The 26,978-nt window shown below is 46.3% G+C and overlaps 1 protein-coding gene across 8 annotated transcripts; it reads left to right on the plus strand.

The window, feature by feature from the left end:
- On the plus strand, positions 1–26,977 carry myo1b (myosin IB). Of its 8 annotated transcripts, XM_037239821.1 has the most exons (33): positions 1–288; positions 3,487–3,631; positions 5,439–5,554; positions 10,166–10,260; positions 10,937–11,041; positions 12,071–12,117; positions 12,847–12,910; positions 14,505–14,603; positions 15,594–15,697; positions 15,822–15,969; positions 16,364–16,482; positions 16,781–16,867; positions 17,011–17,076; positions 17,813–17,818; positions 18,645–18,749; positions 19,359–19,421; positions 19,502–19,702; positions 19,772–19,998; positions 20,070–20,270; positions 21,036–21,129; positions 21,777–21,926; positions 21,992–22,060; positions 22,142–22,228; positions 22,385–22,471; positions 22,840–22,926; positions 23,449–23,535; positions 24,287–24,361; positions 24,436–24,570; positions 24,716–24,822; positions 24,908–25,040; positions 25,112–25,264; positions 25,352–25,485; positions 25,562–26,977. In XM_037239821.1, exons 2-33 carry the CDS (start codon positions 3,506–3,508, stop codon positions 25,695–25,697), a joined length of 3,513 nt encoding a protein of 1,170 aa, XP_037095716.1. In that variant the 5' UTR covers positions 1–288; positions 3,487–3,505; the 3' UTR covers positions 25,698–26,977. The 8 variants fall into 8 exon arrangements, with proteins under 8 accessions (XP_037095716.1, XP_037095718.1, XP_037095717.1 ...); XM_037239823.1 differs by lacking the exon at positions 22,840–22,926; XM_037239822.1 differs by lacking the exon at positions 17,813–17,818.
- Position 26,978: the final 1 nt, after the last annotated feature.

The raw sequence follows: 26,978 nt of genomic DNA on the forward strand, positions 1-26,978 counted from the left end.
CTCCCCTCCGAATCCGGAGGTGATGAAGGGACGCTGAACTATCCCGGCGACGCCGCTTTGGACACTCCCCGTGGCCGGAGGACGCCGAGCTCTCGAGTCCATCCGGAGCTCCATTCAAAAGTGCCGAGAGCCACGTTCAAGCTCCCAGACAAGCTCCAAGAACCGAGTTTCCACTTCCAGGCAACCCGGGGCCGCTCCGGATTTGGACCGCAATCATCTGCGCGGTACTACTTTTCTCCAGAAAATTGGATATTGGAAGGGAGGAAGCGACTTTTGGAGAGTTAACCGGTAAGTTCGGCATCGAGCTCTGATTTCTGTACGGCGCTACCAACTCTAGTTTTGATTTTGCTTTGTTGAGTTGCTGTAACTTTTTTGGACACTTTTCCAAGTCGTCTTGCTTTACGACTCATTCATTCCTCTCCACTTCGCCGTTGAAGGAGTGCGGGGGGGCGATGCATTCGTGTTTCTTTGTGCTTCATATGAATAAATCGGAAAATATGGGAAGAGATTTCAGTATTTCGCAGTTTTGCTTCTTGTTTTTGTGTGTCTCGAGTTAATTGATTTCATCTGTCGTCTTTGTGTGTGGTGAGATGTCCCACTGAGGAGATGCATATCCAACTTAAATCTTTTGCAACGTGGGCCCATTTGTTGACCTTGTGACTATTTCTGGCATGATGGAACTTTAAGCATGTGCGACTTTGTGCACAAGAAAATCTTCTGATGGGTAAACATCCCTTTGGTTTGTGAATAAACCAGGAGAAGAGGCTCGATGTTGTATATCTTAATCACGACAGGGTCACTGACCCCTGTTTTAAGAGGTCTTTTTAGTGTACTGGAATAAAATCGATACTCGTCGTGGAATGCCGGATTGCATCACACATCCGTTCCCCCTGTGTGTGTTGAAAGTATACAAATGCATAAAATGTGCTTACACTGACATCAAATGTATACAGTTGTTTGTAAGCCAGAAAAATATCAATACTCTTGCAGCGTATCATTAATGGAAAGCACACAAAAGTATTTTGATTGGATTCAGCCTAAATGAGGCATAAGATGTTGAAACCACAACTTCTACATTTCAAATGTTTTCCATCTGAAGTCAACTTGAATTTTACAACAGTTTGTTGTCAATATCTCTGTTGGCTTGGAGGTCCCCCCCAGCAAATCAAATATGAACTTTTTACTAGTCAAACAAAGCTGTCAGATAGTGGCAAAGGTTTTGGCAGTTCATTCTCTTTAACTTGACCAATCATTTATGACTTCTCGTTGCTTCATCGTGGCTTTGTGCGTTTGTCTTGTTGCTGAAGAGCTTTTGGATCGCTCACGGCATGGTCTGCAGCGGTGTATTTAAAGTCCCTCAGCCTGTTTGTCATGTTTGTAACTTGCCTTGCCAACGCGGCCATGCAGGTTGGTGTTGAGTGAGGCGTGTCTCATGTGAGCGCCGTTGCATCAACAAAACAAGAGCAACAAAAATCTGCGCGTTGACTTTATCAAAAGGCTCAATTTACATCCACAAATCTATTTTTTATGTTTTAGGGTGGAGGGAATCTTTTAAGTGACACATGATAACAAGATGGCAAAACCCAATGGAAAATAACGACAACAATAAGCAACAACGCAAGGCAGCCATGAAGCAAACGCTAATCTCGGGTCCAATTAATTCAAATATTGAAACGTTTCTTCCATTTAAATGATGTCAACGTTGGCATTTCCCAATCATTCAAGAGTGGTTTGATTGTTTTTGGAAACTGTCTGAAGTTTCTAGCTGGAGTAAACCCGATCTCATGATTGGGTGTTTGTGGTTGAATCATATTTATTAACGGTGGACGGAAAAAAACAGCTTTAGCTTTTTTTTTCCCGAGTGACATTTTCACAGGGCCTCGGGCAGCAAAACAAAGAGGGACAGTCACAATGGCCCGGCTCCTTTTAGCTTCTTTTATGTCATGGGACAAACCAAACAATAGTTATCTGCTCTCTCCTTTATTATTCTTATTATTAATATCAACAGCAGTTATGAACTAGGAGCTTTTGTTATCTACGTTGTTTGTAGAATCTGCTGTGTGAACAAAGTCATATTTGCCCACCTTAAACACTCGCACAATGGAACTAAAGCGACCAAGGAATGACGGTCTTTCTGTCTGATCTGTATACAAAAAAGAGGCAGGAGTCGTCTTTTTCTAAATAATAAATGCACTTTTAATGGCCTTTCGCCAGGTTGCCCTCCCAGATTTGATTTGCCGGCGCTATCTGGGTCACCGAGCATGTCTCGTATGATGACGATGGTGCTAATCCATCGCTAGCAGATTTCCACTGATTTAAATCGGAACATTTTTTGGAGAGACGTACGTTGGGCAAAATTGTCAGGAAAGCACTTGGATCATGAAAAGATTGATTTTTAAAAAGTCATGTTATGGAAGACAACATTGCGTTTTGCCACATTGGACATCCCAGTTAAGTAGTAACACATCGGAAGTCCAAGATTGACTTTCTGTAAACGATGCCGTTTTGTATCTTTGCAACCATCTTTCACGGCCTGCTGCAGCCATGTGGCTAGCTATTTTGTAGCCTAATAACATTAGGCCCCGGAGGGGAACAGAAGCCAGGGAAAAAAGTCAAGAGGAAGTCTACACACAGCCTTTTTTTTTTTTTCTTCTTCTAAGAACTGTGGCTGTTTCTAAGTTACTGCTTGTTTGACAGCCCGAACAGAGTTATGTGTCGGAAACCATCGAGGGTTTTTCCCTCAAAGCCTCGTAATCTGCTCCGCGTCATTTCATTACCTGCGTCGGATGCCTTTGTCTCAGAAGTTAGCGTCCACACGCCTCCTGAGTGTCATTTTGAATTTGAAGGCCCGCCTTTTAGATGACGGCACCGCTGCTACTGAGACGCATACGGAAAACTTCTTATTTCCCCATTTTGTATGCTGCCGGTCATGATGGCGGCCAACGTGGAGCAAAGCCCCCGCATCAATGTACGCTAGGCCCCTCTTTTTTGCTCTCCTATAGCAACGGGATTACTGGCCCAAAGGCATTTGAGGGCAACGCGGCGCCGAAAAGTGCCAGCCCCAGCATTGTCTTTGTCCGGGTCGCTTTGTAGCCGCGTGTTGCGGCCAGCGAGCGAGCGGACGGGTGATAAAATTGGGAATCTCGCGCTATTTTCTTGATTTATCAAACCCACTGACTGCAATGTGAGCATTTCCCATCTGAGTAAGCAGCCAGAGGTCAAACGGAGAAGTCATTCTCACACGCAAGAAAGACCAAGTCTTCCTTCTGCACGCAACTATTGTTGACTATACGATATGCCCCGATCCAGTGTTTGCTTTTCCGGCTAAATTTAGGACTGTTTATTTACCTTGTTCAGAATTTGGACTGAAGTTCTGCCACATACAAAAGGCAAAAGACAATGGCCACTCACCTGACACGGCCACCTCCTTTCAGATTAACATGTTTTGTTTATTTGATTTGTTTTGTTATTTGTTTCTTTTCTCAGGGAGAAAACAGCAGACAAAATGGAGGTGAAAACGTCCCTTCTGGACAACATGATTGGGGTGGGGGACATGGTCCTCCTGGAACCCTTGTCGGAAGACTCCTTCCTTGAGAATCTGAAAAAGCGCTTTGACCACAATGAGATCTACGTAAGTATGGCGTTTGCATTTTAACACGTAAGAAGTTCCATTTTTGAGATTTCCAGTGTCATCATTTTCTGAAGACTGGCGAAATCTTTGCAGCCCAGTCAGTCAGTCAGTCGGTGGGTGACGTGAGAGTGTCCAGCAGCTTTTGTTTCTATAAGCAAAGCATTTCCTCAACTATTTTTACGCCTCATAATAGGGGCCGAGCGAGCTTCATGCTCAGACTGCCTGGCTGCTGGAGACATCAGCTGGGATGATTACACCTCCGCTCCGGTCGGCCCACGTTGGTTCCCGAGGGAGAACCAACGTCAACTCACGCGGCAATGATAGCCATCGCGGCGGCGCACCAGATACTCGCTTGGTGTTTTTATCTTCCTGAAGATCACGCTAACGATAATCTCAGAGCTTCTAATTTTCTAAATAAAGACTTCAGTCTTTCTTGGCATAGCTGTGTTTTTATTTAAATAGTGTATGAAAATAAAGATTTGCAAGTCACGGCAATAATGAAACAATTCTTGCCTCTAAATGAAGTGCGTATTGAAAAAGATGATAGCAATCTTGCTTTGACTGCAGGGCAAAAGTGGCTTATTTTTAAAATGCCGTGATCGGAGAACAGATAAAAGAGATGGCTTTGGCGTTTAACTTCATTTGGAAATAATAAAGAGGGCTGCAGATGTTCACTTCACATCAACGCTTTATTTTGGGGTATTTTAAACAAACTGATAAATAACTAGTTTTGAAATCAGAGACTAGTAAAAACTGTTCGAATATTTGGTAATGGTAATAAACATTGCAAGCAATGTCTCTATTATTTTTTTAAAAGTAAAGACAATTTGTAATTCTAGTAATTCGATGCAGAATTTGTCTTCGCGGGCCACATATAATGATGTGGCCAGCCGTATCTGGCCCCCGGGCCTTGAGTTTGACACCTATGCCTTAAATGTAACTTTTTCTTTTTTCCATTTATTCAAGTCCTTCTTTTCATGTCTATTTTTGTTGATATCTTCAGTCGTGACTGATATTTGATGTCCCGTTTTAGAGCATCAAATGACGGCCAACACGTTCATGTGCTTTGTACTCTGTGGCCATCCAAAAACCTTGGCAGCACATGTCCATGTTTAGATTGCAGTCAATTATAGAGCTTTGTAGCGCTTGAAACGGCCTCCAGCTTCCTCCTGTGTGCTGTTGAATGGGAGGGAGGGAGGGAGGCTGTGGGAGGTTGTTGCCGCAGGCGGGGCCGCGCCGCGCTCCTCTCCGTTTGGAGTGGATTACGCAACAAACCATTAGAGAGAATGTTCAGGTTGATGTGTGAAAATTGCGATCCAGACTCTGTTGCGAGCGTAGGCGTGGGTAGCTCGCTGCTCGTGCTCTCGCCGAGCTCAAGTGTTCGATTTTGCTCAGACGTGGTGTCAATGTTACGTAAAGATTGATTTTGTTACAGTATGATTCTGTTTTATGTAAGGCAGCCATCAAATACTAGAATATAGTGTAATTGCACATCCACTGAAGTAGGTGGCAGCGGCGCCCTCATTGTTGTCGTCTAAATTAAAGTGATGCAGAAGAAAACTTAACTTGAGGTATCCTAACACCTCTGGCTTGTGAGCTTTGGCCCCGCCCACAATCCCTGTTTATCCAAATTTCACTTCAGGCATTGCAAGCCTCAACAATGTATTGGCAATCCCCTGCTGTGAAAAGCTGAGGCCAGCAGAATTCCTGCCATTGTTGTTCAACAATCAGGGTTCGAATGGTCTTTTTATTTTTTTTAGGCTCAGTCGACCGTCCGTCAATGAACCATCTGATTTCTTCCCCGCAGACTTACATTGGCAGTGTGGTGATCTCCATGAACCCCTACAGGTCACTGCCCATCTACAGCCCAGAGAAAGTGGAAGAGTATCGCAACAGAAACTTCTACGAACTTAGCCCACACATGTGAGTGCAAGCTACCCTGATGTTTCTCTTTTTGTTTTTTTCCATGCTTTAACCCTGAAAAGGATAAGCCGATGGTGATGCTCAGCTGTATCTACTGGCAAAAGCCAAAAGATTAGCAAAGTGCACCAGTGGGGGCGGGTGAGGTGGGGGCGGTATCAAAAGGGCACTTGCAGTCTTGAGTCAGACTGGACGGAGCTCCCCTGGCCATTGAGCTCTTTGGCCGACCATCTGTCCAATGGCAACCTTACGTCAGCGTTGCTGCGAGGCTGCCAAGACCAAACAAAGGCCAAGCGCTCGTCAATTAGCCGGCTGGGTCTCGCCTCTGTAGCGGTCTGAAGCCCCTGAGAGACAGATTGCAAGAAGGGGAATTACCAGTGTCCCAGAGAACACGCGTGATAAATAGACAGAAGCAAGATTTGGTTTATATGTAAGTTGGAAAGGAAAAAAAACACTGCTCCAAGCTGTTTTTTTCTCCTTTGAGTTTTGTGTGTTTCATTTCATAGACAATACACACACACACTATAAAAATATATAATAGTCATTATTATAATAAATAATAATAGCAATAATAATAATGCAGCTACTGGCACTTTTCCATTCCATTTTTTTTATGTTAGTCAAATCATTAGTCAAATTGGCTCATTTTCAAATCAGTCGTGCCGTGCCATGTTGACAAAACCAGTTTAGCCGTGTAAAGTACATGCAAATATCTTGCCAGCTGCTTACAAGGACCGTCCTACCACCCGCTCGTCCAGATAATGCCCGCTTTTTATGACTCATCCTGTGCACATATTGAACCATCTCGGCTTACCAGATAACACAAGCAATTGTTGACGTATTGACATTTGGCACCTCGGTGACAGCCCGAGAAACTTCAGTGAACAAATAAGAAGCAACAAATAACTTTCACTTTCTTTTCAAATAATACACCCCCACTCGAAAAGTCAATCTCACTTCTGCGTCAACCCAATCGCAGCTATTTCACAAACAGTTGGAATTTCCTGGCAAAAGGTCATTAAAACTAGCCGAGCTGCATTAACCAGATGCGCCACCCGTCGCTTAACAAGCGCTCCCGAGAGACGCGGACCTTCTTTCCTCTTCTCCATGAAGGTGAAGCCTTTTAGGTCAACTCATTAGCCCGTGCACAAAATCTTGCAAAGCAGCTGTCCGTTGTTGCCAAGGCGAGACGGAAGGACGGCTTTGGAGTCTCGGGGGTTGGGATCCTGTTCTTGTTTACATTTGGGGGCTTTCCGCTCCTATACGCGCCGTTACGTCATGCGACATTTTTTGCAGATTCGCACCAAAATAATTTGATCTTAAAAAAAAATCAATCACAGGAAGAATATTTTGAGCTAGCTAAACTGATATCTGATATCTGGCCACCCTTTCAACCTCTAGCCCAGACCTTCCAACACACCTGAAGACAAACTAAGCTCCAAAAAGTTCATAACGTGCTGCTGATGATGCAGTTTTGTTCTGAATCATACATAAGCCATTTCCTTGGCTGTAAATTTATGGCTGGGGTGAACTTTAGTCATTTACTGATTAATGGTACCACACCTCGCTTTGTCTTTGACCGTTCGTCATAGTTCAAGGTTGGAAATATATATACGGCCTTTGTTTCCTCATTACTCCTGGACTTTGTACCGAGCTTTTCCTGCGAAAATATTCGAGAGGAAATTGTTGTGTTCTCGCATTTGAATGTGCGTTCGAAGGGAAATCAACCTAAGCGCAACTAATTGACGGGCGGTTGGTCCTGGCTGCAGCCTATCATCGACCCGCAAGAGAATTAATGATACGGGAAATGCTTAGAATTCTACAAATCTTTGCCACTGTTGGTTTTCACAACACAGGGCTCTGTCGTGATGAAGGCTTATGTAATCAAACCTGTTTGTCGGTAGCTTGAAGTGGGCACTTTGCGAAATGCCGTTTTGACTCCGGTGGGCGGACTGCGTCGGCGTGATGGCGATCATCAGCAAGCCCACTCAGGAATCATTGGCAAAGAGTACGCTTGTTCCTTTTCCGCCCGCAGATGAAAGTTCGAGACGTTCTGTGGGCCAGGTGATATGAATTCGACCTGCAGATGTACCTAATAAAGAAACAGACGGAACGGACGAGTCGTGTTCGGGTAGCTTGTGATTGGTCACGTTAAGTCAAACAAGCTGGATTTGGGAGTGATTCATGTGACGTTGATTCAATAGCCTGTGGAAATTTGCCCATGCGATTTTGTTCAAAGAGGGCCAATTTAGAGACACAACAGGGAGGCCGCCGCTAAACGGGCCTTTACTTTGCCCCTTTGTCTCGCCATTCAGCCAATGCCAACTACCCCATTTGGCACTAGAGAATGTTATCTTGGTTTCTTACCACTTTGCATGACGAAGTTTCAGGGAGCAGCGCCCGTCCTCGCTATATCTCGCGCTGTCATCACTGGTGACCAAAGACATTTGCTTTAGCGGCAGAATAAGACATTAAGAGCAGAATTTCCCCAATCTGACAAGCCTGCTGCTTTTGGGATCATAAAATGAAGTCTCCATCCTTTGTTTCCATTTCCTTGCCTGTGGCTTTATGCATGTTACCCGCTCCCACCACCAAGTATATCGCCCAGCCAGGACATTAGGATTCAACCATGTGCTGCGTCATTTATTACTCGATGAAATCTCTCGACTCAGGCGTTCGGTCACATTCGGTATACTCGCTACTCAACTTTTTAAGGCTTATCTGTTTTCGAGTAAATTCTCAGCTCCAGCACACGCACACGTTTTAACATATGGACCGGGTAGTAGCGCCACACAATAAAGATTCGAGGCAGTAGCCTCACTTTGCTTGACTCTTAATTCAAAATCCAGTAGAGCTATTGTGGATTCGTGTCGCCCGTTTTAGCATCTGGGCCACATCTGTTCCGTTCGAACGCCGCATCGTTCTTTGCACGTGTAGCGCCCGGCCGGCCACCCACGCCGGCCGCTTTGCCCACGCTCGCTTTCATGCCTGCCCTCGGATCGGCCTCTTCGTCCACCTGGTGTTTAGGAAGGAGTCGTTTCCTCGGCTCTTGCGGCAGAACCGGGGCGGATTTCCTGCCTCGCGGGGAAGCGCCATCACTCGGAGATCACAGGCCGCTCTCATGATAGCGCCTGAAAATAGAAAAGGGCTGATTGCAGCCAACATCCTGTGCAGCCGTTGTCAATTTTGGAGATACGCTACTAAAAAGTCTAAATCGAATGAAATGGCATCTCTGCATTCGTCTATTGGAAGGATTGTGACCAAAGTCTGCAAAAGGAGACATTTATCCCCCCCCCCACCCCCGGTATCCCGGTTACAGGAGTCGATTTGAGAACTGACTCAACTATTTTCTCCCGCTGATGTCATGCCGCTGTGGTTTTTGTTCACCGCTGCCACGTGTAAATCCAAATTACAGCCCGCGGCCGCGGTGTGACGTGCAGGGGGAAGCGCCAAGCACAACTTACGGGCCTCAAGCTCGTATTGCCAAGTTCACACACTTTTGGAGGCGTCTCTGATGATTGAATGTCATTTAGGTTTTTCGCAATCCTTTGCGTGTACGCTGGGACAAAGCAATTAGTCGAATTTGATCTGTTAGTCAAGCTTGTGATGGCGGTCCAACCAAACTGTGCTGGCTGTGACTCACGTTGGAAAAGTCCCTGGCAATAGACCCTCCCACCCTTTTATATTTTGTTTCTGTCCCGGTACCCTCACCCCTTTTGGCCCACAGTTCTCCCCTTGGGCGGGATAATTTTTGCTCATTGTCGGGATCAAGTCAGGCGACAGAAGGCTTTTGACAAAGACGACATCTGCCACACTGTGCTGCCCTTTTCAGTCTTTGAAAAGTGCAAACTGATGAGCTGAGAATGAGAAAGATGTGAGGTTTGTCGAACCCAAATGCCACAAATGAAGTGTCACTTTTGCCAAGTTGCTTAACGGTGACTTGAGGCAGGCTATGTCAGGATTACAGCCCAGGCTAGTTAGGGCCTTGCTTTTAAGTCGTGTAAGCTAGCAGGAGCTGGAGCCCCATTAGACGCAACTTTGCCTGGAATGCTAACTGCCATCTACTTCTGGCCACTACCGTGGCATGACTTCTTAGAAGCAATTATTTGCTTTCTCTCCGGCTTACTCGCACAGACCAAAAACACGCCACGGTGCTTTGTCTGTCTGTTAAAAGGCTACTCTGTGGTTTCTCGTATGACCAGGATGGAGATGACCTCTAACCCCAATGCCAGCCAGCAAATTGTCATAGCAAATTTGACAAATCCTAGTCTAGGATTTAAACCCAGTCGAGACTTAATCTCATCACGTCTCTGAGTTAGTCAGTCAGTTAGTTAGTTAGTTTTGACTCCTAAGCGGAGAGGCGACAATGTGGCGAAATAACGTGACGAAATAACTGTTTTACAGATGCGACCTAATTCCGCAGTATGCTCACATGCTACTAATTAGCTTCGACGCCATTGGGCCTGAGACAGCACTGTGGCATTTCACTGAACCTCTTTCACGCGTCACCTTGCCAGAAATTCTGGAGAGATTTAAGTGTGATCAAATAATTGACACTTTGTATTTGCAAATTATAAATGTGACTCTAACGCGTTCTTCCTTTGTGTTCCCCAGTTACGCTTTGGCAGATGAGGCCTACAGGTCACTCCGAGACCAGGACAAGGACCAATGTATTCTCATTACAGGCGAGAGCGGGTCGGGGAAAACCGGTAAGGAGCGCTTTCCTTTTCACCTAATGTTACATGAACGCTCCTAAGGGGGGAATCTTGATTTCTCATGACTCCAAAAAATGTTCAAGAAGAGAGTGTCTCGGATCCGAGCGGGCCGGTAATTGGTTAGTACATGCCCAGTGGGTGAAAATGTGCCTCATCAGCTCAGCTTGTCATGTTTGGGACGCACCGCAAAGTTCTTGGAGTCAAAAGCAAGTGTGTGCTTCCTATGCAGGGGGCCGCCGTAACGACTTAGATCAAATCTACAACTTGATGGCGGCGATGAAATGCGTGTTAGTACATGAATTACATAAAACACTTCCTGTGAGCAAAATAGCCAATATGTGGATGTTGGGTGAAATCAGAGAGGCAGACAAAATACATTTTATTTTTGTTAATGTAAAGTGGACTCTTTTATAATGGCTCGGCATTTTCAAGCGAGTTGCTTCCGTTGCTCCAAATGGTTGTCAGACATCTGCCTACATGATGCAATAATAGTCCTGTAAGAAGAAAGTCCCGCGCTTTGTGTAGATTTGCTACTTTTGCACTACATTCTGCCTGATTGATCCCCACCCATCCCTCATTTTTTTCCTTCCCCCCGCGGCAGGGAGATTGAAGGATAAGTCACGTCTGGCGACAGAGCCGACTTGATATATATCTGTGTGTGTCGTTCCAGAGGCCAGTAAGCTGGTGATGTCATACGTGGCAGCGGTGTGTGGGAAGGGCCAGGAGGTGAATAAGGTCAAGGAACAGCTCCTGCAGTCCAATCCCGTGTTGGAAGGTGAGTTGGCTGGGCCGAGCAGCTCCGTCGTGGACTGCGTCAAATCAAGTGCAGCTCAAACAACGCCACTCTTTTGCCCAACTGTTTTTCGGACTTAATCGCTAACATGTGTATAAATTGCGTGGAAGGATATTTCCAGTGTTGACTACCCTCCGGCGTCATGCATCCATTTTGTGAATGTGAAATGCTTGTTAAAAGAGATTGACTGATACCTGCTTCTGTTATGCGTGCCGTGGCCTCAAGGGGGCAATGTGGCGCCCGCCTGCCGATAATTCGCATATGATAAAAAAAAGGAAAGTTGTGACAAAGCTGCAATAATATTATTATTAAGCTTTCAAAAAGTGGAAAGAATCGATTCCAATGTGCGTATTGTTCTTTCTGCATATGTTGCTGCTCAAAATGATTTTCAAGCATTTTGTGCGCATGTTTCCTTTAAGCAAGCTGACTTGCCAGAGGAAGCCACGCATTTGCATAAATATGTCATTTGGAGTAACTTAGCTCTATTGTGCGTTTAACTCATTTGTACTTTGTACAAGTCGAGCTGGAAGGTGCACGGCTGTATTTTCAGTGGGGGGCAGTGGGCAGGAAATGCCCGTGAAGGATGAGGCTGTATGCGAGTGTTTTTTGTCGCTGCACATCTGCAAGAGTTTAGCTGGCGCTTAATGCTTCAGAGGGGGGAGGGGGGAGTACAGTTAGCCGGCTTCACACAATGCAACCGTGTGCCGTGCGCCTTTTCAGAATATTCCCCACTTTTTATTTGATGTTGTAATGTCTTGAATATACTATCGGAATTGTTATTATATGTTCATTTTTATTTCACTAAAATACACAGATTGACGTGAATGTGGCGTGACAACAAGGTTCGGCTTTTATCAAAGCCAGGAAAATCCAAGTACTTTACTTAATCCATACCGAATTATGAGGCGGATCTGTAGTCCTCAACTGATTGACGTGTAGGAGTTCGAAAGGTCACAGTATCGGAAATATGATTGTCTAAATATCACTCTGAACAATTTTCCTATGTTTCAGCTTTCGGAAATGCCAAGACAGTGAGGAACGACAACTCATCTAGATTCGTAAGTGTTCCGACAAGCGGCGCGTTTCTTTAACGACCAATCTTGGAATGTGGGGAGCAAGCCGTCTGTCTCCACGGTGACAAACATTTGTCCCGTTCCCTGTACAGTTATGTTTTTGGCAAAACACGCTCCCCTATGCTTCTCACTAGCAGCAGACTCAAAGGCTGTCAGGTTTAATATTTTGAAGTGACACACAAGAGTTTTGACTTCTTTCTTAACTCATTCACTGCCAACCCAGTTTACATCTTTGACGTCCATAACCCTCAATGGAAAAAGTCATGAAATTCCTTGCTGCACTGTACGGCCCTCAAAACACCATTTAACATGAGTTACTTTTTTTTAATTATTTTTTTTACTCAATTACAATATGAAATAACTAATCTCCGTCGCCGCAATGAAATCATGCCAGTGCTTCGCCTCAGAGCAGAGTTGCACCCGTGCACAAGTATTATGACGGATTACGGCCCTGATCTGTTTATATTTAGGTAACCTTGGCATAAACCTTTAGATGAGGTCATGATGACAACTCACCGGAGACCGGGTCATCTGACACAAAACTGTCTTTTTAGAATTTGTGAGATTTGGGTCGGAGGCACCATTAATGCGTCCGTCGCAAGGCTGAGACCTGGAGTAGCATTAGCATGTAGCATTTATTAACACTGCGCAAAATGCAAAATGGTGCATCGATGAAATTGCGTCATCTTGTAACTGGTGCTCTGTGACCCACAGGGGAAGTACATGGACATTGAGTTTGACTTTAAAGGAGATCCTCTCGGTGGAGTCATCAGCAACTGTAAGTAAACCAACTCGGTCTCGTGAAGAATAAAGACCTACCGTCGTCGCATTCCTTCACCAAACGTTGCATTTCATAGCCACTGATGCTTCCCCCCCCATCACGGAAGTCAATTTCATACCCAGACTGAACCCGGCCGGCACTGACCCCCCATCCCTATTCAGTTCTTGCCTCTGTTTTGCTTTTATCTCGCCTCTGTTCACTTTTGTTTTGTCTGCGGCGAATTCCCCGCCAGAGGTCTCGGAAAAACAACGAGAGGAGGCACAAGCCGCTCTCTGTTTGCAGGCCCGAGTTAATTCCGGCACGAGAGAGCGAGTGTGAGCACGAGCCACTGCACGAGCATCTGACAGAGCAAGCTTATGGCTACACGGGTCAATGAGGACTTTCCTTTTCAAAGCAAATTAGGGCCCTCTAATTTTGTGTCCCCGCATCAACCACATCTATGTTCTCACCATCGGTCCGAATGGAAAGGACACTTTAGCTCATGGGTGTCAAACTCAAGGCCCAGGGGCCGGATACGGCCCGCCACATCATTTGATATGGCCCGCAAAGACAAATTGCGTATGGACTTAATGTGTCAATTCTAAAATTACAAATTGTCTTCATGTTTAATAGAAATAGAGAAATTGCTAACCATTTTTATTACTATTCATCTTTTTATTGTTTTTTACTCGTTTTTACTAGTCTGTGATTGCATCACTTATTCTTATGTAATATAAAGCGTTGCTAGTCATAATGGCCCTCCGAAGACTCCATTCTGCTAAATGTGGAGTTGTTTACACTTGTGGATCACTCCTGCCGAGCGTTTCACACGGCGGGGGTGGCCGACCTGATCCCCCGAGTCAGTGAAGGGTTCTCTACTTGCATTGCCGCTGCCCACCTACTGGATGAGTCAGTTCTGAATGACAAGAGTCCATTGTAACTCCTAAAACAGTGAATATTTGTCAGCGCACTTGAAAAGTTTCGCTCACAACATGATTGAGCGACGTGTCGAGCTTGACTTCCTACCTGCACCAGCACGTTTGCTCGCAAGGCCCCAAAAGAGCATCTTTGTATTCACAACGGAATGTTTGCCTCATCTAATAATAAAGAGGTCGGAGCAGAAGCTCCCATCCTGGCAGCTAAAAAAGACTCTAACCTCATACACGTTTTGGATCATGCCGGTCCATTAAAAGAGAACTCCGTCATCATTTTTGCGGGTCAGCTGCCCGTCTGTGTGCGGAGAGTCTTTAATTAAATCGAACGCGGTGAGCACATGAGGGCTTCCCTTTTAATCAAAGGGGCAAGTGAGCTTCCAATGCAGATGCCGGACATCTTAATGCGCTTCCTTACACGTATGCGGTTGCAGATAAACAAACATTGCCTAAGTTGCCATAGCAACTTGACGACACGGTTTGTCATTGTAAAGTTTAACCCGATCGTCCTTCCGTAAATCCGCAACCTTCCAAGTATGTTCATCTTTATCTCATTCAGCTTCATTTTTATCACAAAGCAAATGTGGTGACCCAAATTGTTGGAGTCAGGCCTGGTAAAATAACCGGGGGGAAAAAATGTCAGATACTGTGCAACCAGCATTGTTTGCTTTTGTTTTTAGATCTACTGGAGAAGTCCCGCGTGGTGAAACAACCTCGAGGAGAGAGGAACTTCCACATCTTTTATCAGCTCTTGTCCGGAGCCTCTGATGACACACTCAGTAGGTTTCAAGCACACTGCACATTCAATTGGAGTCATGTGAAATTCATTTTTCTATTTTCTGTCTTATACATTTTTGAAGCACTTTTTCCCTAAAGGATATCTCAGGCGGTCCGCAAAACAAAAAAACATTTTTACAACTCCCCCCCTCAAATTGTTCAGAAAACACAGCTAAAGATTTATTAAATATTTCCTACAGAGGATGAGTAGAAATGTTGAAATAAATTCCATAAATATTGGAAAATAACCAAAAGTTAATTAGTTAGACTAGCACGGTGGAGGGGGGTGGTCCAAACATTTTTTTCAGGGGAAAAGTGCCCCAGGGGGCCCCCCTCTATCACCGCCAGTGTTTTTTAAAGGACCTCGCATCAATGGCAGGAAATAATTACAACAGCTTAAAGGAAGCCTCAGGTAGCCAGATGTTCTTTTCAGAGTCTCGAATTTCAGCTTCCTCTTTTCATTAATTCAATTGAGTTGTCAGACAGCGATGGCGTACCCTCATTACTAGCCTTTGAATTTCTTTCATTCTTTTTTCGTGTCCATAAAAGTCGTGTAAATTTCCCCAAATACGGTGTGAGCATTTGCAAGCGCAGTGCAGCTGGACAAACACCCGACGGACGGACACGTAAATGGCACACCGTCTTCCGCAAAGAACAAAGGGAGGCCGTGAAAGTCGTATTTGCTTTTCATTGTTTGGAATGTCGTGCACAGGATAAGAACATAATGGCCATTGACTCCCGAGCGCGCACACGAGAGGCGGCTTGATTCGGTTAATTAGCGCAAATCCATTCTTGCGTCGTGCCGCTTCCAAGATGGCTATTTTTGTCCTTTGTGAAAAATGTTCCGTGTGCCAACATGGCGAGTCAACTCAGGCCGTCTGCAGTTTTTGATTATCTGTCGGGTTAGTGTTGGTGATTTTTGTAGGTCATTCTTATCTTAGCATGGCAAACTAAAGCCGACATCATTTCCGCCTCGCTTTTGTGTGTAACAGAGAAACTGAAACTGGACCGGGACTTCAGCAAGTACAACTACTTAAGCCTCGATTCCGCCGTGGTGAACGGGCTGGATGACGCCACCTCGTTCAGGACGGTCAAAGTGAGCACAATGTTTCACTCGCATAGAAATTCATATCTTCTTGTCTTTTTGTAATTCTAGCTTGCTTGTCTTTACAGTATTCAAAGCCTCCCTAATCAGACTGCATTTGATTTCCCATCCCCAGAACGCCATGCAGATCGTGGGCTTCATGGAGGACGAGATCCGGTCGGTGCTGGAGTTGGTAGCGGCCGTCCTGAAGCTCGGCAACATCGAGTTCAAGCCCGAGTCGCGGTGCAACGACACGGACGAGAGCCGCGTCAGAGATAAAAACGGTACGCTAATCTCGACGTTGCGCCGCCGTTAAGCCGCTGCCCCCTATTGGCTGGATTTGAATGTCGCAATATTTCTGCTATTGAACAAGTTCAAACATTGAGGAAGCATTCTAGTGACAAACAAGGGAGCTGCTGAGAATGGAACACACAAATGATCGCTATCTGCCAAAATGCCTGTGCGCTTAGCACAAGCATATCAAAGGTTGCAATCGGCGGCTGATAAACAAGCGAACATTCTTTTTTACCAAAGCGACTTTTCGCCCGGGAGCAAATTGAATTCTTTGCTTTGAAAGTCACTATTTGCCTATTTCCTTCAAATGCTTGCAGCTGCTGATTTGTTTTTTTTTCTTTTTGCGTTTATTGACCGTGTCTTGTATTTTGTCTTGCTGTGCAGATTTGAAAGAGATGTGCGAGCTGCTGGGGATCGAGCAGACGGTGCTGGAACGAGCCTTCAGCTACCGCACGGTGGAGGCCAAATTGGAGAAGGTGTCGACCACCTTGAACGTGGCCCAGGTGAGAAGCGAGCGTCTGAGAGAAAGACTTTGAGCAACACAGACTCACGAGCTGTCACCTCGCATCGGCGTTACGTGCAAAGCTCTCAATTATACATGAGGAGTAGGCTTCTTGGAAATTCATTTGTGGGTCATATTTGAGAGGTTCGTGGGTTCATTCAAGTTGAACGCAAAAAAAAACATGTTGCTAACCCAATCCGCACGGGATGCGACCCACTTAATTGTTGCTAGCAAGTTTTTTTATGTTTTTACATTGTCCTAACATATTGATTTTTTTTTTTTAAATTTTATTCTTGCAGGCCTACTATGCCCGAGATGCCCTTGCCAAAAATCTCTACAGCCGTTTGTTTAGCTGGCTTGTTACGCGGATCAATGAAAGCATAAAAGTAAGAGATGCTAATGTGTTTTTTTTTGTTTGTTATCTTTTCGCTCTTCTTCAAAGTAGCCATTTTGGCGATGCAAGTGTTCGATATTGCATAAGCCACTTGCCCTGTAAAATTCTCCTATTGAGTAAATTGTCCGCCCGCAGGCACAAACTAAAAGCCGCCACAAGGTCATGGGGGTGCTGGACATCTACGGCTTCGAGATATTCGAGGTAGGAAAACTAAAAGCCTTCTGTCTGTCTGTCCTTCCGCCTGTGTCTCATGAGGACAGAATGTGACCACGCATCCATTTGATCAGCTTTAAAAGGATTTTGCCTGGGGCTGTCCGTGTGGCTGGCGACATACCTGCGCGGAGCTTATCACCACAACCGTGGGCTGATAAAAGCATATTCATATTGGATTAGTTCAGCTTTACTGCTCTCAGGAGTTAAATCCTCTCTGGCCGCTTGTTGATTTCAACGCTCATATCTGCCGAGCACAATGAAACAAACTGACCTTGAAGACGCCGATCGATACATCATTTCGCACATGTAATAGTCTCAGTTCGACATATGACATTTTGTTACAGTAAACAATTTTCAATTTGCGTGCAAATTCTTGGAAAACATTTTGTCATATTTGTGTCTTTATTTTTACATTTGTCCAGTGTTATTAATAACATTAGCATGTACAAATGTCTGGCTCCCTCTAGTGGTATGCGAACGAATTACTGAACTGTTTCTTAGTTTCTAGTAGAGGTGTAGAATTAATGGATCAACTAAAAACTGTTTGCCAACAATTGTAATCATTGAATCATGGTTGGATTGTTTGGAATCAATTTCAAAACGGTTGGTGAGTGCAATATTCCTTGTCATGTGACGCATATTCATGAAGTTGATGTCTTTGTCATGCCACTGCTCATTCACTCGACTCACTTTCTTGCCCGTTGTCCGCCGTCTTGGTGAGCAGAAAGCCGTAAGTAACCCCAGCCCGCTGTTTGCTGTGCTTGACGCATGCTCCGATCCATCCTCCTAATTCGACGACAATTCGGGGTGGGGGCAGAGATGCAAAGGCAACTTTTGCATCGGCCGAGACACGGCATCCACTCAGCCCGTATGGAATGAGGCTGGAGGTTCCTCTTTGACTTGCCGACAGAGTGTTTTTTGCTTTTCCCTCATTTCTTTTCGGTGGGTGATCTTACCTGAACAGGTTGATCAAATGACGTACGGGAGAACACGACAAAGTTTGCTTGAACGTGAAAGGAGGCTGTTATGAGAGAAATTTGGGGTTTTGGGCAATTCCCTTTATGGCCTGCTGCCACTTGCCTTGCTTTGCTATTGAGTGACTTTTAGTTTTTTAGCTGTGAAGGTGACGGCGGTTTCTCTGGAAAGGGAAATGGCTCGGCACGTTGCCATTCTTTTTTGTCATGGAGAAACCTTGCCGTGTCCCTAACTCGATGAGCTGCTCTACTAAACACGCCTCTAACCACCTTGTTGCTGTCGCTAATAATGTCTAACCCAACACGCGGCGCAATTAGGGCCATCTGCTAGGAGGTGTGACGCTCCCCACAATGGGTCGTAATTGACAACAGTCGGAAATATTTCACAAGCTAATTGCCAACGTGGATTTATCGTAAGGGCCTCCCGTCTGCTTGTGCTAGAATGTTTCATCGTAGTTCAAACTGCGTAGCATTAGCTAAGGTTAGCAAAGTAGCCTGCTTTGTAATCAAATGTTGTACCGATATTTTCAAAAAGACTTTGTGATTTTTAAGAGGCTCGTGTTTCTGTGGCTCCTCCCACAGGACAACAGCTTCGAGCAGTTCATTATCAACTATTGCAACGAGAAACTGCAGCAGATCTTCATCGAGCTGACCCTGCGTGAGGAGCAGGAGGAGTATATCCGAGAGGCAAGTTTACAGATCCGCATCCGGTCCGTATCGTCGCAAACGAGGGGAGGGGGCGGGGCATTAAGGCCTCCACGTTAAGGCCATCTCTCAATGCAGAAAGCGTAAACGCCCCGCCCGTCAAGATCTGCTTGTTTTCAAAGCTCCGCGTCTGTGAGCGGCGACCCCGCAACTCGTCTGGCTACTTTCCAGCGGACAGCATGGGAAAATACCACAAAGCCTGTCGACAGGAGGGAAGTCGCACCAATCAGGAATGGCGCTGATGGGCCATCAGTGGAAGCCACGCCTTCTTTGCCCCCCCCCCCAACTGAAGCCGTGTTCCCAGCCCATTAGTTGCTGTAATTTAGAGGTCGGCAGAGCGGGATTTTATTTTGAGCACTTTTTCTTTCAAAGCAGCTTGCGTGATGCCAAATATGCAATGTTGTCCCCATCGTAACAAAACGGCAGCACGAGAACCCCCCCCTTATTTGTTTACAGACGTAATGGAAACCGAGTGCAGGAAGGTTATGTTGAAGAATGTTTTTTTTCTGACTGCAATCTAACCATCCGACTTTTTTTTTTCTTTCTTGTCCAGCCATTGTAACTCTGACCTTAATCTCACTTTTGTTGCAGGGCATCGAGTGGACCAACATTGAATATTTCAACAATGCCGTTATCTGTGACCTCATTGAGAACGTAAGTCCCACTGTTGAAAAAAGAAAAAAAAAAAAATCATCCGGCACGGGAATGGTCATCTTGTGTTCTTGCTCCACCAGAACCAAAACGGCATCATGGCCATGTTGGACGAGGAGTGCCTGCGTCCGGGGACGGTGACGGACGAGACCTTCCTGGACAAGCTGAACACGGTGTGCGCTGAGCACCAACACTTTGAGAGCCGCTTGAGCAAGAATTCCAAGTTCCTCAACGACCACAGCTTGCCGCACAGTTGCTTCCGCATCCAGCACTACGCCGGCAAGGTACGATCTCCCCGCTCGGAATCGCCGAGCCGGAGCAGACCCGTTTAGTCGTTTCCCTCTGCGGTGAAGGTGCTGTACTGCGTGGAAGGCTTCGTGGACAAGAACAACGACCTCCTGTATCGAGACTTGTCCCAAGCCATGTTCAAGGCCACCCACAGCTTGATGAAGGAGCTTTTCCCCGAGGGCAACCCGAGCAAAGTCAACCTGAAGAGACCGCCCACTGCCGGCTCCCAGTTTAAATCATCGGTGGGCACGCTCATGAAGAACCTCCAGACCAAGAACCCCAACTACATCCGGTGAGGTGATATCGACGACCGTTAAAATCCGATTCAGCCCCCTAAAGTTCGGTCTCTCGTATTTGTTCCAGGTGCATCAAGCCCAACGACAAGAAGGCGGCGCACATTTTCACCGCGTCGCTGGTTTGCCATCAAGTGCGCTACTTGGGCCTGATGGAGAACGTCCGCGTGAGAAGAGCCGGCTACGCCTTCCGCCAGCCGTACGGGCCCTGCCTGGAGCGCTACAAAATGCTCTGCAAGCGGACCTGGCCGCATTGGAGAGGCCCCGCCAGGTAATGGGCATGTTTATTCACAGTCGGCGGGTGGGGGAGGGGTTGGGGGGCATTACCGGGCTTTTGGCCAGAACCTCCCTGGAGACTTAGAGTGAAACTGTGCAGCCGTGGACTTGACATAGTCTGAGCTTCAGGCTACTGCCAGTGGAAAGAGTTTGCGAGCTGCGCTAATAGGCCGCCGCCGGAGCGCTGGGCTCCCAGCTGGGAGTTGTCGCAGCAATCTGGTTCTGCTCTTAGAAGGGGCCACAAGGTCCCCTGAAATGAAAATGGATTCACAATGGCATGCGCATTATTTGCCTGCTGGTAATGCAGCAGTTCATTTGGGGGTTTCATGGCCTTGTGTTTATTGGTGAATCTCAAAGTGACACGAGCTCCCTCTCGCGGTGCCCAAATGATGAATTGGCCGATTTTGAAAATCACCAAAAAATCTGCCTTTTTTTTCTCCCCCCCAATTATTACTTATTTATTTTTATTTATTTATTTGTTGCTGAGGAAAAACAAACTTGCCATTTTTCAGCATACAGTTAAATAAATACTAAATGACAAATGAATGTAAAACAGTCAAATGTTATGCCTCTAAGTCATATCAACATTTTTAATGAATAATAAAGTTGTCACTGTTCAAACTGAGCACATTGCTTACAATCACACCAAATGTATTTTTGGTGTTTCAAGTTCATTCTAAAAGCAGAAATGTTTCTAATATTGTGGCTCGTCTGTGCTTGAAATGTCGCCTGGCCTGTGGTTGTTTTTTCCCCCTCTTAGGGAGGGAGTCGAAGTCCTCATGGCAGACCTTCAAGTACCCACTGAAGAATTCTCCTACGGCCGCTCGAAAATCTTCATCAGGAATCCACGGACGGTAAAACGAGCAAGCGTGAAGCGCCTCGCAAGACTTTGTGTTTTAACATAGGAAAAGCCTGTTGTGGGCTGCTTTGGCAGAAGGTGGCGGCGTTCCGGCTGCCGGCAGAACGACTGCCTCGGAGCGAACACATGCTTCCATTTAGCCTTACACGGGAAACCAGCATCTCTAGTCGGCTCTTGAGCTTGCTCAAGCGTGCGCCGCATTTTTCTCTCTCGCAAAATTGGAATGGCTTATACAATCTGCTCGAGGGCGGGTCAAAAAGACAAATCAAACAAACAAGCCTTGCCAGATGAATGAATAGCACGTCCATATCACAAAAGGACAATAAATGTATTTGGATAGCAGCTTAAGATAAGGGATTTTTTTTTCTCTATAATTTAGCTGCGGGCCAAGCAGTAAAGCGGCATTTTGTTCCCTTCAGGTGGCGCTTGGACTTTGTTCTTGATATCTCTGAATCAATATTTGCTCCGAGATATAAAGGTTGCTTTCGGCATCATGAAGACCGTAAAAGACGGTGCACTTTGCGACCTGCATATCAATGCCTCAAAATGATTTCAACAGCAGTATAAAGTGACATCTTCACCATTTCCTGCAAACATTGAGAACGTCTTGTTCTGATCCAATTCCCCTTCTCTTGCCCCCAGTTGTTCTTTTTAGAGGAAAGGCGGCGGCAGTGCCTGCAGGACCTGGCCACGCTCATTCAGAAAATCTACCGCGGCTGGAAGTGCCGTACTCATTTCTTGTTGCTGAAAAAGAGTCAGGTTGTGGTCGCGGCATGGTACCGGCGCTACGCGGTGAGGAAAACAAACCCGAACGGCGCACAAACATGATCACTGAGCTGTCCGTTTCCATCTGACAGCAACAAAAGAAATACCAGCGGATCAAGAGCGCCACCACCGTGGTGCAGTCGTACGCTCGCGGATGGCAGGTGTGCGCACAAGTTTGCTTTGAATCAAACGAAGGAAGGATGACGCAACACGCTAAGGCCTCCTCGTTTGTTTTTTTTCAGGCTCGCAAGCTGTTGAGGGAACTGAAGCATCAGAAGAGGTGCGAGGAGGCGGTGACCACCATTGCGGCTTACTGGCACGGCACTCAGGTAGCGCCTTCGCTCACCAAAACACCAAGGCCCGTTCCATTCCACCTTTTCCCGCCGCCGCTTCATTTGCCGCCGCCGCACTTTGGCTTTTTCTTGAGTCTGCTCTTTTCTCACGCTCTGCTCTTTGTCGCCAAAACGACCCCGGCGTCCCTCCAGGCTCGAACGGAGCTGCGACGCCTCAAACAAGAAGTGCGGAATAAACACGCTGTGACAGTAATTTGGGCATACTGGCAGGGAACGCAGGTATTTCCACCCGGACGTCGTGTGTAGCCGTCGTCATCGCAGACCCCGTCGCTCGTCTCATTAACACTCGTGCGGTTTCTTCGTTTTGTCTGTGGAAGCTCGTTGTCAATGTTTGTCGGCATCACCTCGTGCAGTTCCCATATTCTGCCAGCGGAGGCGACGATGCACATCAATTACATGTTGGACCTTATCAGCATTTACGTTGTCATATTGGTCACGTGGCTTCCAAAGCGGCCGATAAGATCATCGATGCCGTCTTCCGAAGTCTTTGGCCAGATGATTTCATCAGCCGGCTTGGCTGGCCCATTTGAAGATGCTTGATTGAGGGATTGAAATGAGCTTTTGCCGCGCCGTTGGTTTCCTGTCAGGCTCGGAGGGAGTTGCGGCGGCTGAAGGAAGAGGCCAGGAACAAACGCGCCGTGTCGGTCATTTGGGCCGGCTGGCAGGGCACCAAGGTATTTGGGAAGCCTGTTGGATTGACTTGTCGTGATTTTGTCACTGGCCGCCTCCATCCACCAAAAAAAAAAAAAAAAAACTTCATGTCCATAAGCCTTCTAAGCTCCACATCCGTTTTTTTTTTTTCTTCTTCATTTATCCAACCCTAGTGACGGCTTGCTCAGCTTTGCATGCCTCGTGCCGCCTCATCTGCATGACTGCGCCATGCATGTTTTCTCTCCGACCTCATTTTTTTTTCCACAGGAACCGTTTGGAGGCCTTCAGGTGACATTTTGCGGCAAAAGCGCTTCATTGTCACAAAGTTGAATATCAATTCCTTTCCAGAAACGCCTGGAAAAAAAAAAAAAAAAAAAACATTGTGCTCAATGCGTTCAGCCAAACAAATGTTGCGTGTGTGTGAGTGATGCAGTGTTTGATGTGTTCCCACCTCGGGCAAAGCGACATAGCGTGGCGTGCTCCTCTTCTTCGCTCATCTTCTCTGGCTTGGTTTTGTTGTGTGTCCTCGCCCGTCCCTTGCTTAGGCTCGCAGGGAGCTGAGGAAGCTGAAGGAAGAGGCCAGGCGTAAGCACGCCGTCGCCGTCATTTGGGCCTGCTGGCAGGGACTCAAGGTACCTCGCAGCCCTCAGGCCGAGCCATCGCCCAACCTAGTAACCGCTACTAACCATCTCTCCTCACGTCTCCTTCCACTGTGTGTGTCCTCATTCAGGAAGCCAGTCTCTGCCGAGTGCAGACATCACACTTTATTCATAACAACACTAAGCTAGCAATTCAACGCAACCCCGATCGTGACTTTTTTTTTTGTTTATTATTGTGTTCTTTTCTTCAATAAACTCGACTCACTTCAAGCAGTTGAAGTGTACTGTCAAATTTCACTTCCACCGAAAGGAATTGCCTTTTAGTTTGTTAGCTTAATGCTAGTGTAAACACAAATTCCAGCATTTCCCAAGCTCAAAGGAGAATATTTGGACTCCGAGTGCCGAGGCTGTCTTCTGTTGCCGTCTGTCATGCGTTCAACTAACCCCTCATGTCGAGCGACATTGTTTTTGTGTTTAACCTGCCATCTCTTTCTCTTCATCTAGGTGTGCGTGTGTGTGATTGTCGCGAATGCCTCAAATGGTCCACGTGGACATTGTTGCGGTGTTAATCTTCCATCATCCTAATTGTTCACCCCCACCATCCACGCTGCACCTGTTCACAACACACTTTCCACTATTAAGGTCGGCATGAAGGTCGTTGGCCAGGAGGATTTTCTTTTCTTTTCTTTTTAATTTGCTGTAATGGCAGCAACTTCCCATCCGTTTCACCTGACATAAAAAAGGAGCAGCGGATGATTGTTTTGTTTGCGCTTGTCTTTGATAGGTCCGTAGGGAATACCGAAAATTCTTCAGGGCAAACGCGGGGAAAAAGATCTACAACTTCACCATTCAGAGAATCGTAAGTTGGGCAGCGCTTGATGAAATGACGTTCACAGATGAAAACAGTCACCGACGTGCGTTTCCCTCTTGCAGATGCAGAAATATTTCCTGGGCGTGAAGAGCGGCTTGCCTTCCATGTCCCCCGTCGACAAGAACTGGCCTGCGCGGCCTTACCGCTTCCTGGATGCAGCGCACGCGCAACTGCGCTCCATCTTCCACCTTTGGCGGGTCGGTCATAAATTGAGCAACGGTTGTCACCGCTTAGCTATACTTAGCATGCCATGCTAAATTAGCCAGAGTTTGTTCAAGAGCTTTTCATTCAATGAGCTTCCCACTGAAAATGAAAGAAACGATTCCATTATTTTGTACTCAGTGCAAGAAATACCGAAGCCAGTTCAGCCAGGAGAGGAAGGCCGTGTACCAAGAGAAGCTGGAGGCCAGCGAGCTGTTCAAGGATAAAAAGTCTCTCTACCCGAGCAGGTACAGAAGATTCACTCTTTGCTTTTCATGTTGAGGCGTGACAAGTCTCAATTCTGCTATGATTATTTATTTATTTTTGTCTCAGCGTGAGCCAGCCCTTCAAGGGGGACTACTTGGAGATCAGCAAGAACCCCAAATATCAGAAGCTCAATAGTTGCGTTGAGGAAAAGGTTCTGCTGGCCGACGTGGTCAACAAGATTAACAGGGCCAACGGCAAAGTAAGAAAGGTTCCAAAATGGCCGCCGCCCTCTTCCATTTGCGCCGTTCAAACTGTGTGTGTTTCCGTCAGGGTGCAAGTCGCATCCTCCTCCTGACAAAGAAGAACGTGGTGCTGGCCGACCAGAAGACGGGCCAAGTGAAGGCCAGCGTGGCTCTGCCCGACCTCATCAGCGTTTCCGTCAGCACGCAGAACGACGGATTCTTTGCGCTCAAACTCAAAGAGGTGGAAATTAGCGCCGCTGCGACGTCACCATTTGCAAAAACGCGGCACTTCCCGTATAAGAATCGCGTGTCGGCGATTCCTCCGCAGGGCTCGGCCTCGGCCGTCAAAGGCGACTTTCTACTCAGCAGCGAGCACTTGATCGAGACCATCACCAAACTGCACCACATCGGCTCCACCGCCTCCGACGACGGCGAGCAGCTCGACATCAACATCTCGGACGAGTAAGCCGGATGACGACTTTTCGCTTCGGACTACTTGACGTCTTCCTCGTTGTGTGACCTTGGTCCTCTCTGGCAGGTTTCTGGTTCAGTTCAAGCAGGACAAAGTATGCGTGAAGTTCATCCAGGCTGCCCCCAAGAACGGCAACAGCGCTTCTTGTAAGCGGAAGAACAACCGTCTGCTGGAGGTGTCGGTGCCCGCCGCCACCGCATAGCCCCGAAATCGCGAGCACCATCGCCGCTTATTTGGCCTTTTTTTTTTCTTCCTTATCATGAAATGTACCTGAGCTGAAACACCTGCACCATTTTGGGCAGCAAAGAAACCCCGTGATCAGGTTGCGTGAAAAGTTTGGTTCCTTTTGCATCGGGAAAAGAATTTGTCACGAGCGGCGGCGCTCGCTCTGGCCGATAACGAGGTTCCGAGCCCCGACTGGCCTCAACTCGTCCGCCTTTTAAGACGCTTTAAAGACGTCATGAGGGTTCTGGAGCTGTCGGGTCCGCAACTTGAAGTACTGCACTTGCTTTTGTACTTTGGTAGAACCAAAAAAACACCAACAAGAGAATTGTATTTTCTGGTTAGTTCCTAAAAAAAAAAAGCACAGTGAATTATGAGATGATTGTAAAAAAAAATTCATTCCTAATTCCAGTGTGCCGTTGACTTGTTGCTTAGAAATGCAAATTCGAATAATCATTGCCAAAAAAAAAAGTTTGCAGATGTGCAACGTATCAACTTTTGGACACTGCACACGTGATCAATTCCCGCTTTATTTTATTTTATTCTTTTTTTTTTATACCTTAGCCAGTGTGATCCATGCCGAGCTTTATTTAATCCACAACAACGCGACGACGACAAACACGAGACGTTGCGAGCTGTTTCTCCTGTGCAATTTTTTTTTTTTTCTTTTTTTGCTAAGCAGTAGTGCGCGGCCTTCCGCGGCGTGGCCTTTGCGTGGACTCTCTCTCTCTCTCGGTCTCCTCGTTTGTGAAATTGCAGCGTTTTCAACGATGGCTTGAGCAGATTTCTATTTTCTTTGCCTCGAATAACCAAACGCTAAGCACGCACGTGGTGGTGTGTTTGATGAATTGCAGCAATTTTGATGAGGTTTTGTTTTTTCCAGCTTTTCAGGGGATCTTCAACAAAACGTGGTTATTAATATTTACTGGCGAGGACACAATATCGCGTCATGGAGAATGTGTGGCTAAGTGGAGTCTTATTTCTTGGTACCTTGGTTTGTAGTGTGTACTTTTGAATGTCACCTATGATGCTGAGACTACTGCGTGTTGCTTTTTGGGGGCGTGCCCTTTCAACGCACCTTTTTTGCTTCACTCGCATTCTCTTCCCTGGTGTCTTGTGGCTACAGCTGCTTTTGTGCCTAAAAAAAAAAAAAGATTTGTGTCCTGAGACAGAACGCAGAAATGTTCCAATGTAACATATACAAGCAATCTTTTTTTTTTTTTTTTTTTTTAAATTAAATAAAGATCAGTAATAAATGAAG

This window comes from Syngnathus acus, chromosome 21 (genome assembly GCF_901709675.1).
Source record: "Syngnathus acus chromosome 21, fSynAcu1.2, whole genome shotgun sequence".
Lineage (NCBI taxonomy): Eukaryota > Metazoa > Chordata > Actinopteri > Syngnathiformes > Syngnathidae > Syngnathus > Syngnathus acus.

Coding starts and splice junctions, on each gene's coding strand:
- myo1b (XM_037239821.1), top strand. CDS start 3,506: ATGGAGGTGAAAACGTCCCTTCTGGACAACATGATTGGGGTGGGGGAC. Junction 12,911..14,504: donor CGGTGGAGTCATCAGCAACT/GTAAGTAAACCA, acceptor TTTTGTTTTTAG/ATCTACTGGAGAAGTCCCGC. Junction 22,061..22,141: donor CGTACGCTCGCGGATGGCAG/GTGTGCGCACAA, acceptor GTTTTTTTTCAG/GCTCGCAAGCTGTTGAGGGA.